Source organism: Phyllostomus discolor, chromosome 6 (genome assembly GCF_004126475.2).
Source record: "Phyllostomus discolor isolate MPI-MPIP mPhyDis1 chromosome 6, mPhyDis1.pri.v3, whole genome shotgun sequence".
Classification (NCBI taxonomy): Eukaryota; Metazoa; Chordata; class Mammalia; order Chiroptera; family Phyllostomidae; genus Phyllostomus; species Phyllostomus discolor.
In genome coordinates this window covers 156382613-156395520 of record NC_040908.2, presented here as the reverse complement: position 1 = coordinate 156395520, position 12908 = coordinate 156382613, and the positions used below count along the sequence as shown (strand labels likewise).

Here is a 12908-nt window from a genome sequence, read left to right as displayed (position 1 = left end):
TCCATTAGGTGAGTGCGGTTAGAAGAAGAGGAGGGGACACAGGAGAGCTTTGCTGTCTCTCTGTGATTCACAAAGAAAAGGCCGTGTGGGGATGCAGGAAGAGGGCAGCTACCTGCACGCCAGGAAGAGAGCCTTCCCTGGGAACCTGATTTGCTAGCACCTGGATCTTGGGCTTTCTGACCAGCAGAATCGTGAGGAAATACATTTCTGTTGTTGAAGCCCACCCATTCTCTGGTGTTTTGTTATCGCAAAAGTAATGGCCAGCCCTGGCTGGTGTGGCTCAGTGGATTGAGTGCCAGCCTGCAAACCAAAGGGTCACCAGTTTGATTCCCAGTCAGGGCACATGCCTGGGTTGCTGGCTAGGTCCCCAGTAGGGGGTGCATGAGAGGCAACCACACACTGAAGTTTCTCTCCCTCCCTTTCTCCCTCCCTTCCCCTCTGTCTAAAAATAAATAAATAAATAAAATCTTAAAAAAAAAAAAAAAAGTAATGGCCAAAACGAGGGGACTATTACAGCAGTGATGAGTGGTTTGGGGCAATGAAGAGTCGAGCAGTGTTCCTCTGCCTCATCTTCATCCCTTCCCTTCTCTTCAGCCCTAACACCGTGAGGTGGGACAGAGCAAGACAGGCATGCTTGGGGAGGGTGGCTCAGTGCGGGGTGCTGGGGCCCAAGCAGTCGAAGCAGGTGTCCACACAGGGGAGGCTCCAGTGTGGGAGGGGCCTGCCTGCAGAGAGCAGGGTGGCTGCATATGTGGATGCCTCATTCTGGAGAGTCAGAGCCCAAGCAGGGTGAGCAAGGGGCTCAGAGGGCAAGGCCTGGTGCTGGGTACTGGAGCCGAGCGAGGTGAGGAGGACTCCATGCAGGTGGCTGGTCAGGAGCGGAGCCTGCGAAGGGTGCCTACACACGGGGCAGCTGGTGTGGAATGTCAGAGCCAGAGCAGGGTGGTGAGGACACCCTGGGGGAGAAAGGCCTCACGTGGGGACCCAGCACCTGTGCAAAGGGACCAGAGCATCCATCCACTCGGTGGTGGTGGGCGGGGTGCCACCCAGCGCAGGGCACCAAGCTGGGTACAGAGGGGCAGCCTGGTATGGGTCTTTAGGGCCTAAGCAAGGTAAGGAGGCAGCCAAGTTAAGGGAGGTCAGGTGTGAGGTGTCAGAGCTTGTGTAGGATGAATAGGGTCTGTGTGTGGGGGCATCCGAACCACGAGAGCGTGGGCAGAAATCGGGGCATGGAAGGAAGGGGCAATGAGAAATTGCTTACATAGAGGGGATTGGTCACATAAGTAAATACACTCAGGGCAGTGGGAGCCAGGTCACTATTGAAATACAGTCATAAGTAAGAAAAGGAAAAATGCCAGAACTGCAATTGGAGGAATCAATGTGCACTCACAGATTTCAAAATGTATAGCTAAAGAGAGAAATAAGCACAGGGCAGGGTAAAAGTAGGTTTACCATTGTGAGTGCGCAAAACACAGTTTATTCTTTTTTAAAAAAAGATTTTATTTATGTATTACATTTTTATTGATTTTTAAAAGATTTTATTTATTCATTTTCAGAGAGAGGGTACGAGAGGGAGAAAGAGAGGGAGAGAAACATCAATGTGTGAGAGAAACATCCATCAGTTGCCTCTCACACACCCCCAACCAGGTTCCTGGCCCACAACCCAGACATGTGCCCTGACCAGGAACTGAACCAGCAACCTTTCGGTTTGTGGGCGGACACTCAGCCCACTGAGCCACACCATTCAGGGCTACAGAGTTTATTCTTGTTTTATTATTCAGTAATCATTGTATTATTTTCCATATGAACAACTGCAAACCTGCTTTTGCCCAACTCTGTATAACTACGCTTGCGTGTGTGTATTGGCCTGGTAGCGGTGACATGCCAGTAGCAATGAGCACACCTAGCACCCAGATGTTCACTTCTAAATACCATGTTCCACTAAGAGGAATCAAGGTTCTTAGGGGGAAATGGGCAATTCTAGGCTTGGACCAGGGAAGGTACAAGATGAGCCTGGAATATCTTGGGTCAGACAGCAAAGAAAGTTGAAAGAATGACGAGGCTAATTCAAAAGGAGACAAGAGCCAGTTTGAATTGGCTCCCGCTGGCCCATTAATACTGATCATCTTAGCTCGGGTTGCCATAACACAATCCCATAGACTAGGTGGCTTAACCAAGTGAAATTTATTTTCTCAGAGTTCTGGAGACTGGAAGTGCGAGATCAAGGTGCCAGCAGGGCTGGCGTCTGGTGAGGGCCCTCTCTTTGGGTTACAGATGGCCACCTTCTCATTGTCCTCACAATGCCTTTCTCGGTGCTTGTGAGTAGAGAGAGAGAGATCTTTCTTCCTCTTCTTATAAGGCCACTAATTCCATTGTTAGGGTCCCATCCTCATTACCCATCCAATCTAACCCTTAATTGTGCCTCCTGAAAGTTCTATCTCCAAATACCACCCTCATTGGGGGTTAGGGCTTCAACATATGAATTTTTTGGGGGGGGGGACCCAAACATTCAGTCCATCGCAACGGTAGTAACAGATTTTACTGGGTAAAGCAAGAATCCATACTTATATAAATAAATAAATGACTAAATTAAAAATCTGATGAAGAATGGGATTTTTACAGAGCTCCAAAATACTTTCCCACAAAATACTTATTAATTTCAAGGGAAAAAAAAGAGTGACTTCCCAGTGGAGAAGGTTGGCAGACACCTGATTAGTCAAGTGAGAAAGGCTGACCTCTCCAGGGAGGGAACAATACGAAAGCAGGTGCCACCTGAAGTAATGCAATGAGACACTCGGCACCTCCTCCGTGATACTCCTGCCAGAGACCAAACACCTGGATGTAAAGTCACGGGGAACACCAAATAAATACAAGTTTAGAAATAGTCTACAAAGTCACTGTAGTCTTCAAAACTGTCAAGGTCACGAAGCCAAGGAAAGACTAAGAAACTAGGCCAGGTTAGAGGAGACCAAAGCACTACAACTAAATCCTATGCTGGACTCTGGGTTTGATTCTGGAGTGGATCCATTTGCTGTAAATGATATTATTGGGCCAGGTGATAAAACATGAATGAAGACCCCCTGACATTAAAGGTTGGGTTGTGATTAAGTAGGCAAATGACCTCGATTGTAGGAAATTCCCACTGAAGTGTTCAATGGGTTGTGGTAGCCGGTCAGCGATTTACTCTCAGTTGGTGCAAGGAGAAGAGTGATTTGTATTGTGTTTCAACTTTTCTTTAAGTTTGATTTTTTTTCCAAAACAAATATGTGTAGTTAAAAAAAGACTAGAGCATAGTAAGGGGACGAGGAGTGTGGGGAAGGGCTGGGGCCGTAAGGAAGGGTGAGCCTGGGGGAGAAGGAGGCATCTGAGCTAAGATGTGGAGGAGGTGAGGGGATGAACCAAGCAAATACCCTGGACAGTGTTCCAGGGAAAGGGAACAGAGACCTAAACACAACCTGTCCCAGCCTGGTCCCAGAGCAGCAGGGGGAGGCCTGTGAGTGTGAGTAGGGTGGAAGGGAGGCGGAGTCGAGGTCCTGGAGGAAATTGTGGGAGAGCAAAGGCACCTGGGAACCTGGGGGCCCTCGAAAGGACTCTTACTTTGAGTGAGACGGGTAGCTGCTGTGGGGTTTTGAGCAGAGGGCTGACATGACCTGACTAGGTTTTAGAAGAATTCGTTTGGATGCTTTGCTGAGAAATGACTTCACCAGATATTGGCTTGGATGCCTCAAACATGTTAATGGCATGAAAGACCAGAAAAGGACTGTTCTGCATTAAAGGCAGCTAAAGGGATATGACAGTGGAATGTTATGTGATCCTGGATTTGATACTAAGTTTTTTTTAAGGCTCTAAATGATGTTTTCAAGATAATCAAAGACATTTTAATATGGTCTTTAATATGGACTTTAATATGTCCTTGATAGCTGTGTACAGCTATCAAGGAGGGTGGTCTCAGTACACTGAGTAGGAGTCTTGCTAAAACTGGGCTAGGCAGACAGGACAAGACCTAGTGGAAAAGAAGATGCAGGAGCCTGTCTAAAGTTCAGTCAAGGAGAGACTGCCACCAGCAATCCCAGGCCCAGGCTGGAGACTTTCTAAATGTATTCCCTTTTGTTGGGGTGTAGGCCCCAACAGGCCCCACCTGCCCCAGGACCAGCACAGACAGGACAGCTCCTTCCCCACCTGGGCTTCTTGACCCGTCAGGCCGCTCTGAAAAGTGTGGAGTTGGGGTCAGCTGCCGCAGTGCTGACACTGACTCACTGAACAGCCTGGACAAGTCACTTAACCCGTGGTCCTCCACATCCTTGTCTAACACTGAGAATGATCATTCACGCCGTTCACAGGGCCGGGCTGCTGGGAGGATGGAATATACGCTGTTACGTGCAAGGGTGCTTTGTCAGCCTAAACAAGCCACTGCCAAGGAAAAGTGCCTGCAGCTGCACCCAAAGAAAAGCACCGGGCACATTTTCACCAAGTTTAGCGGGTATCTGGGATGGTTTGACCTAAAATATAAGCTACTCGACTTGCACGAAGTTTGTTTTATGGGGTCCTGGGCCTCGCCTCAGAGTGGTAAGCAGAGATCCTCCAGCGCAGAGGACACAGGTGCAGCAAATGAGTCTCAGGTGATCCAAATAGATCTGTCGTACTCAGGTGGAAAGAAATGATTACAGACGTGATGGTTGTGTGTGTTTTTTTTTTTTTTTAGTCGTAGAGTCTGATTGCCAATTGAGCTCTTACCACGTGGGCAGAACTGTGACACCTGCTCCGAAGTTAGTGGTAGCAATGATCTCTCTTCAAAACTGGTTAAGAATTTTCTCAGGTAACCCTGGGTGGCCAGCTTGTACTTTAATAAATTGTAATTCTAAAAATGCTGCCTGAGATGTCATGACCACCCCCCCCCCCCGTGCGCCTTTACACAAGGCTAGCGTATGTGGTTTACTTTTGGATAGGTAGAGCCATTGTGTGAATCCCCTAATTCCTAAATGGGTCAGACTCTGAGGTTGAATCAACTCCTTTGAAAGCGTCCTTTCCGTTACGGGCCAAACTAAGACTACATTTCCCAAGGGCCTTTGCGGCTCTCGCCCTTTCACCCGTTCAGGTTGTGTCTCTGCCCCCGCCCACTGCGAGCGCCGGCCAATAGCACAGCATAAACAGGACGAGGGCGGGAACGTTTCTGGAGACTCCGCGCTGAGTCCTGTGGTCCGTGCGTTGTCTTTTGAATTGGAGAAGCAGATTCGCTGGGATAACGAAGCTAAATCGGCTCGAAGCTAAATCGGCTCGAGTCAGGCCTTGAGAGAGGTCTGCTACTACTCAAGATCTGGTGCTAAGAAAGATAGTACTAATTTTATTCCACGGCTCCTGCGCAGTCGGATCTTCGACCTTATCCTCGGGGAATGAATCTGCTGCCGGAAGTCGAGAATTCAGTGACTCGGCAAGAGAAGATGGCGACCGTGTGGGATGAAGCTGAGGTGCGCGCTGGGAGAGGTGGGGGTCCTAGAGCCAAGGCCAGAGGGGACACCACCTTGGCGGGAGGGGAGATTTGGCCCGGTGCTAGAGTTGAGGCCGCTTGGGATATGGGCAGGGATCTCGAATCCTTTATTCTAGTCTTATGGGCGGGGAAACTGAGGCTGTGAGTGGGCTTGGACAAAGCGGGTGCTTGACGTCAGTTAAAAAAAAAATATATATATATATTTTAACAGCAAGATGGAATTGGGGAGGAGGTACTCAAGATGTCCACAGAAGAGATTATCCAGCGCACACGGCTGCTGGACAGTGAAATCAAGGTGGGTATACAGGCAGGCCAGGGGGATCCCAGCTGCCTCCCTAGGGGAAACATGGAGACCGCGGTTTCCTCCTTGGACCAGAAGAGGAGGAAAGAAACCTAAACTTTAGGAGGGATCAGAAGAGGGCGGGACAGGGTGCTCGGATACCAGGCCTGAGAGTAGCAGTCATCAGACTGCCTTTCCCAACGAGGTCTTTACTCCTCTAGAAAAGCCTTCTTTTAGGAACCTTCATTTTACAGGTGAGGAAATGAGGCTGAGAACGTTTTTATATTGAAGTACCCAGTCCTTAATAAAAGATGGAAACTAGAACCTCTATTTGACCCAGAGGCCTGGTCTTCTCCCTCTACTACAACTGCTTCCCCAGGAGGTCTCCAGACCGGCCTCCAGACTCATGTGGGATGTGGCAGAGCCAGGCCTGCGTTCAGAGAGCCTGAGAGCTGCGTGAGCGGATTCGGGAGGTCCCTTGGGCAGCCTGGACTTCACCCATTAAAGACCCTGGGGGTAAACGGAGCCAAAGCTGAACATTTGCTTCCACTCATCTTTGTCTCAGATCATGAAGAGTGAAGTGTTACGAGTTACCCACGAACTCCAGGCCATGAAGGACAAGATCAAAGAGAACAGTGAGAAAATCAAAGTGAACAAGACCCTGCCGTACCTCGTCTCCAACGTCATCGAGGTGTGTGTGTATGTGGAGGGGAAGAGGGGTTCAAGGGGCCTGGAGGCAGCTTGTGATGGGCCGGTGGGGAGGAGTGGGCGAAGTTTTGAGACCCAAATTGCATATTGGGGTACTCCTGTGAGGGCCTCCTTCCTAGTGTACATTTCTTAGGGGGATGTGTAGGGCTGGAAAAGGTCTCAGAAGGCCCACGTCTTCTTTTCTACTGGTGGTTTTTTCCTCGGGGGCAGGTGAGTTCTGCGTAGAGGAGTATCACCTGAACAGAAATCTTACCAGTACTGCGGTTTATCAGCTGCGCTCGCTGAGCTCGGGGCTAGTGTGAGGAGTGAGGTTGGGATGGTCAGCCCTGTGAGTGCTGGGAATGTCTCAGCCCAGGAAGCACCTGGCTCTGGGGAGTTCGGTGGGCCGAGCGGGGCCTCTTTGACTAAGCTTTTTCCCTTTCCAGCTTTTGGATGTTGATCCCAATGACCAAGAGGAGGATGGTGCCAATATTGACCTGGACTCCCAGAGGAAGGGCAAGTGTGCAGTGATCAAAACCTCCACACGACAGGTGAGGCTGCTCAGCAGTAGGAGGACCGAGGAGGGTGAGGGGTGGATGCAGGAAAGGACTAGGGAGCCTTACTGAGGACAGTAACTGAGGTGCTTCTGGACTCCCTCCTACAGACGTACTTCCTGCCTGTGATTGGGTTGGTGGATGCTGAAAAACTGAAGCCGGGAGACTTGGTGGTAAGCGGTGTCCCTGAGCCCTGGGAGAGCTCTTCCAGTGAAGTTTCTCCCACTGACCAGCTGAGCCCAGCTGCGGGCCTAGGTCACTGTTGGCCCTGAATGTCAGCAGAGCAGCCTGGAGAGTCAGATCCTGTCGCCTTGCTCTTTGCTGTGTTGCCCAGTTGCATGTCATCCATTTTCTTCACTCTGCAGACACCTGTCACCAGCCAGTTAGTTCGGCCTTGACCTGGGACAAATCTGAAGGCTTTGTCTGTGTCCCCAGGGTGTGAACAAAGACTCCTATCTGATCCTGGAGACTCTACCCACAGAGTACGACTCCCGGGTGAAGGCCATGGAGGTGGACGAGAGGCCCACAGAACAATACAGTGACATCGGGGGCTTGGACAAGCAGATTCAGGAGGTGAGGGTGGTGTGGCAGCCACTAGCGGCCTCGCCAGCCTTTTGTGTTTCGCTGCTTCATTGACCAGGGCGCTTCCCCCTACTGTGCCGCTTGTCCTCACAGCATCCTAGGGAGGCAAGAAGGATGCCATGCGTCAGTTTAGGAAACTGAGATCCAGGACATTGAATGACTTGGTTAGGGTCATAGAAAGTTAAAGCCAGCCAGAGCCAGGACTGGAACTGAGGCTCAGTGTGTTTCCACCATCCCCTGCAGTTCCTGGAGAGGCCATTGTCGGCCTCGGTGGGAGTGAGCATTCTGTTCTCTTGATACGGGGGACGGAGGAGGCAGTGTCCTTGAGTAGGAGGGTTCCAGATTGGAGTTGAAACCATTAACAGTTGGGCTGTAGGGGCCGTCAGGGCTTCACTCTCCTCACTCAGGACCTCTTCCTGGCAGTTGGTGGAGGCCATTGTCCTGCCAATGAACCACAAGGAGAAGTTTGAGAACTTGGGGATCCAACCTCCAAAGGGCGTGCTGATGTATGGGCCCCCGGGTACAGGGAAGACCTTGCTGGCCCGGGCCTGTGCTGCACAGACCAAGGTGAGCGCTTGGGAAGGGGTGGAGGGGGACCTGGGCAAAGCTGAGCACTGCGGGCCCAGAGCGACCTCTCGTGGTGCCTTTGGCTTGACTCCACAACGCCCACTCCCTCCACACCCAGGCCACCTTCCTGAAGCTGGCTGGCCCCCAGCTGGTGCAGATGTTCATCGGAGATGGTGCCAAGCTGGTCCGGGATGCCTTTGCCCTGGCCAAGGAGAAAGCTCCATCCATCATCTTCATTGATGAGCTGGATGCCATCGGCACCAAGCGGTAAGGGGTGCTGAGTGCCACCGAGGGGATTGTTCTAAATCCGACTGTCCTACCCGGTCCCCTTTCCTGGGGTGTTGCAGCTCTACTTATGTTATCCTAAATTCTCTGACTAGCCTCTCTGCTTCTAATCTCCCCCCAACCATCCGTTCTTCTCACATCTGGCAGCATGTCTCTTACAAAACCTGGTCACGTCACTCACCCAGCCCCTCACACAAATGGATCCTACCTACTCCAAACCCTTCCTGCGCCTTCCCCATTGCTCCTTGGGATAAATGCTTGGGCTTGCCTGGCCTGCAAGGCTCCCTGTGTGGCTCTCCCTGCTTCCCTCTGACCTCATGTTGTTTCTGCCCCTGCCTTCCCTTCCGTCAGGACTCCCCAGAGCGCCCCCTCGGCTTGCACGCCCACTCGGCTTTGCCATGGGAGCGATTTGCACCTATTGTTTCCTCTCTGAGTGTGCTTCTCCTTTCTCCCTCTTTAATGTCTGGTCGCCCAGCTAGCGTGTTTTCAGCCTCAGATCTCAGCTGAGGACACTTCCTCAGGGACACCTGCCTGGGCCCCCGTTGCACTCCAAGTCTGGGCTGGATCGCTGTTTCTAAGCTTAGCTCAGTGTGCAACAAACGGCACGCTCATTGGGGCGCTAGTCCAGGCAGTGGTGGTTTTGCTCACGTGTTGCCCTTAGCTCGGCACCTGATCCCAGCCACCCCAACGGTCGGCAGTTACACCTTTTCTGGGCTAGTCCCTGGGCTGGGGGCCCCAAGATGAGCGAGGCATTTCCCTACCCTGCACAGGTTGGGTTACGCTTCTGGTGGGTGGAGGAGGAAGGGAGCTCTCTTTCCAAGCTGTGGCCTCACCAGTGTCTTGGGCCTCCTGTGTCCCTCAGCTTTGACAGTGAGAAGGCTGGGGATCGGGAGGTACAGAGGACAATGTTGGAGCTTCTGAACCAGCTGGATGGGTTCCAGCCCAACACCCAAGTCAAGGTGAGTCTTGCAGAAGTATTGTTAAAGATGAAGTACAAGGGCCTCAGAGGTCAGGGCACCTTCTCAGGCACCGTGCTATTAACGGGCGTGCTGACTTGGGTTGGCCAAAAGATCCACACAGTTTCTTTGTGTGAAATATGTCTCAATTTGATCTCTGTCAACTTCATCTGGTCTGTCTACCTGACTGTGGAGCATCATCCAATGAGAAACCTCCAGCATGAAACTTCACAAACCACTTTCGACATGGTTGATCAGTCACAGCACCTTCTTCTTTCACTGCACAAATCCTTTTTTGCATTTCAGTTGAGTTTTTACCTTTTTTGAAATAATAAAGTATAATATGCCAAAAATGTTGCTTATTCCATCTTCAATATTAAAATGGCTACCAAAAACTCACCAATTTTGATTGGTGAAAAATTCAAGTTTTTAAGAAAGTACACACTGATATGACAGTTGTCACAATACAGTATAACAAAATTGTTTTGAATAAAGTTAAAGACAACTAAGTGCAACTAGAGCCATCTTACGGGGAAGAAACCCGGAAGTTTCTGGCCAACCCAGTAGACGAGGACTGGAGGCCCGTGTTGAATGCCCCTTGCCCTCTCACCTGGCCCTGGGCTGTCTTTCTGCTTGTTGTGGCCATGACTGTCCCCTGTCTGTGACACGGTTTCTCCTTCATCCATGTTGCTGCTGCTTCGCTTGTTCAGGTAATCGCAGCCACCAACAGGGTGGACATCCTGGACCCTGCCCTGCTCCGCTCAGGCCGCCTGGACCGGAAGATTGAGTTCCCGATGCCCAACGAGGAGGCCCGGGCCAGGATCATGCAGATCCATTCCCGAAAAATGAACGTCAGGTGAGCAGGGGCACCACGAGCAGGGGGCGAAGCCCTGACGGGGCAGCAGCACAGCGGCCTGTTTCTCGGCCCTCTGCTGAGCTTCCCCCAGCCTCCACCGTCCCCTCCCACAGCCCGTCCACACACACAGTACTCTGCTGCACCACGGCCTCCTTTTCTCCCCAGGCACCCGAGGGGGGTCTTGTCGAGGCCCAGACCCTAATTCTGGCTACTCTGCTCCTTAGAATCTATCTGCCCCCCTCCTCCCCATGCCTGGAAGGTCTGCCCTCAGTTTCCCGGCCTCCCTGACCCCAGCAGATGGGCACAGTCCAGCATGGTCCAGGGGATCCAGCTAGGGGCCAGGCGGACCTGTGTTCAGATCTCTGACCTTCAGTGGGTGGCATGATCTCTGAGCCTTTCTTAGCTGGGACTTGGAGGTAATGGCCCCGACCTTGTGGGGTTATGGCAGCATCAAGCATGGTGCCTGGCGTGTGAGACCAGTAAGTGGCAGCAGCATGCCAGCACGGGGCCTGCGTTACTTAGGAGAGAGCGGATGGCCCTCCTCGTCTCCCTCCCTCCTGCTCCCCTGCCTCAGCCGGAATCAGCCCCCGGGGTCTCAGGGGCATGTTTCTATTTCCAAGACACGGAAATAGCTGGGTCTGACCTGCTGTGACTGTCCCTCCCCCTCCCCTCAGTTTGCACCGAGAACAAGGCACAGTGGAACGGGGACTGGGCTGCAGTCCCGGGGCGAGTCGACTCGATGGCACGGGGTGGGAGCGTACCTGCTCCCCCGCCCCATCCCTGTAAGTAACCGAGCCCTTTGCCACGTGTCCTTCCACAGCCCCGACGTGAACTACGAGGAGCTGGCCCGCTGCACGGATGACTTCAACGGGGCCCAGTGCAAGGCCGTGTGTGTGGAGGCGGTGAGTGGTGGGGGCGGGCTGCTGAGGGGGAGAGGCTGAGAAGGCTGGGGCTCCTGGGAGCCAGGCCAGGGCTGTGGGGGACACCCTAGAACCTGTCCGTCCTGGGTGCAGGGCATGATCGCACTGCGCAGGGGCGCCACAGAGCTCACCCACGAGGACTACATGGAGGGCATCCTGGAGGTGCAGGCCAAGAAGAAAGCCAACTTGCAGTACTACGCCTAGGGGTCGAGTGCCACCCCTCTCTGGTCCCTTGCTGGTTAAAGTGCATAATAAAAGATGGTGTCAGGACGCTGCCACCTGTTTGTCTCGCCATCCCTGGTCTCTGAGTGGAGGAGTGGGCATGTTCGCACGAGAACCCTGCCCCACGCGCTGCTGCCTGGAAGCTCAAGACAGCTGTGGGCCCCACTCTGGTTGTCAAGGTGAGGCTTTGGCAGGGAGTGGGGGTGAGCGTGTGCTGCAGCTGTCGTGGGGTCTTCTGGCCTCTCCCACCTGTTCTTCCAGACCCCTCCCCCCACCCCTACCCCACCTCACTGACCTTGAGAGGCTGTGTGGTGCTGCAGCTCCAGAATGGAGGCCCTAAAGAGAGCCAGCCTTTCCCTTTTCCAGTTTCAGTGCTCTGGCTCTTGGCCTTGCTTCTTTGTAAAGCCAGGCTCTGAGTCTTTTCCCCTTGAAACTCCTCCTCTGTTTCCTGGCCCCCGAGTCTCCTGTTTCTCCATGTGCCGCCCTGCTCTTCTGGCCCGTTTCCTCTGGCCGAAAAGTGAACCTCAAGCATGATTAACTGGGAGAACCGTGCTAGACCTAACCTTTCGTTGTGTGTGTGTGTGAACACGGTTCTGCCGGCAGCCCCACTTGCTGTCAGGCCCACGTCGTTTGACAGCCCCCCAAATGGCCTTTCCAAATAATGGCAACCCCACTGACTTCCCAACCCCTGACTGAGGAGCCCCAGCACAGCCTCTGGAGTGCTTCTGGTTCTGTCCTGGCCCTGTTCTGCATTCCCCCGCACAGCCAGCTGTTGCATCCACCTGGCCTGGGCTGCCTAGTAAACCTGCAGGCACTGCCCGAGGCTCAAGGCAGGAGCCCCGGCGCTGCTGAGGGGCTGGCCAGAGCCCTGGGTTCCTTCCCCGACAGACCAGAGGCAGATCCACCAGATCATGGGTATGTCAGCCAGGTGACACGGATCACTTTTTGCTGAAAAGGAGGACTCAACCAGGCTGAGGGTGCAGCAGGTTGGGCTTCCCAGCCCGTGTTCCAGCCAGGCCAGGCGCAGGCTTGGGAAGAGTGGGTGTGGCTCCACTTCCCCTTCTGTTTTCCCTGGTAGCACTGTGGGGAAGCAGCGCCCCCCAGTGCCTGGTCCCGTCCTTACACAGCGCACTGAGAAGTGAAGGTTGCGTGGTTTAGAATAAGGGTCTGTATTTTTTTCCTTTTTAATGAAAAAGAATTTCATAGAGGCTAAACCTGGGGTTGCCTTTGTGCATGGAGTTCCTTTTGTTGATTAAATTTCTCGGGCAGGATGAGAAAAGGCTGCTGGCTCATAGGCCTGTACAATGAGGATACCACCCTTGGGGTGCGGTGGGCTACAGTGCACAGCGCCTGGCCTGTGTTTTGGGGGACAAAAAACCAACCACACGAGCTAGGGAAGCACCGCAAGGGTAACAGTTCAGAGACAGCACAAGGCAGAAGGGTGGGCAGTGGGGACGAGTGGAGACTGGTGGGCGGCTGGCAGCTGGGGCCGTGGAGCTGCCAACCTGGCTGGA

At 53.0% G+C, this 12908-nt stretch overlaps 1 protein-coding gene across 1 annotated transcript; it reads left to right on the top strand.

Annotated features, from left to right (window-relative positions):
- Positions 1–5163: 5163 nt before the first annotated feature.
- Positions 5164–11465, top strand: PSMC3 (proteasome 26S subunit, ATPase 3). Its single transcript, XM_028516545.2, has 12 exons — positions 5164–5465; positions 5697–5780; positions 6331–6456; positions 6899–7003; positions 7117–7179; positions 7442–7579; positions 8012–8155; positions 8274–8422; positions 9303–9399; positions 10107–10252; positions 11073–11154; positions 11266–11465. Exons 1-12 carry the CDS (start codon positions 5391–5393, stop codon positions 11374–11376), a joined length of 1320 nt encoding a protein of 439 aa, XP_028372346.1. The 5' UTR covers positions 5164–5390; the 3' UTR covers positions 11377–11465.
- Positions 11466–12908: the final 1443 nt, after the last annotated feature.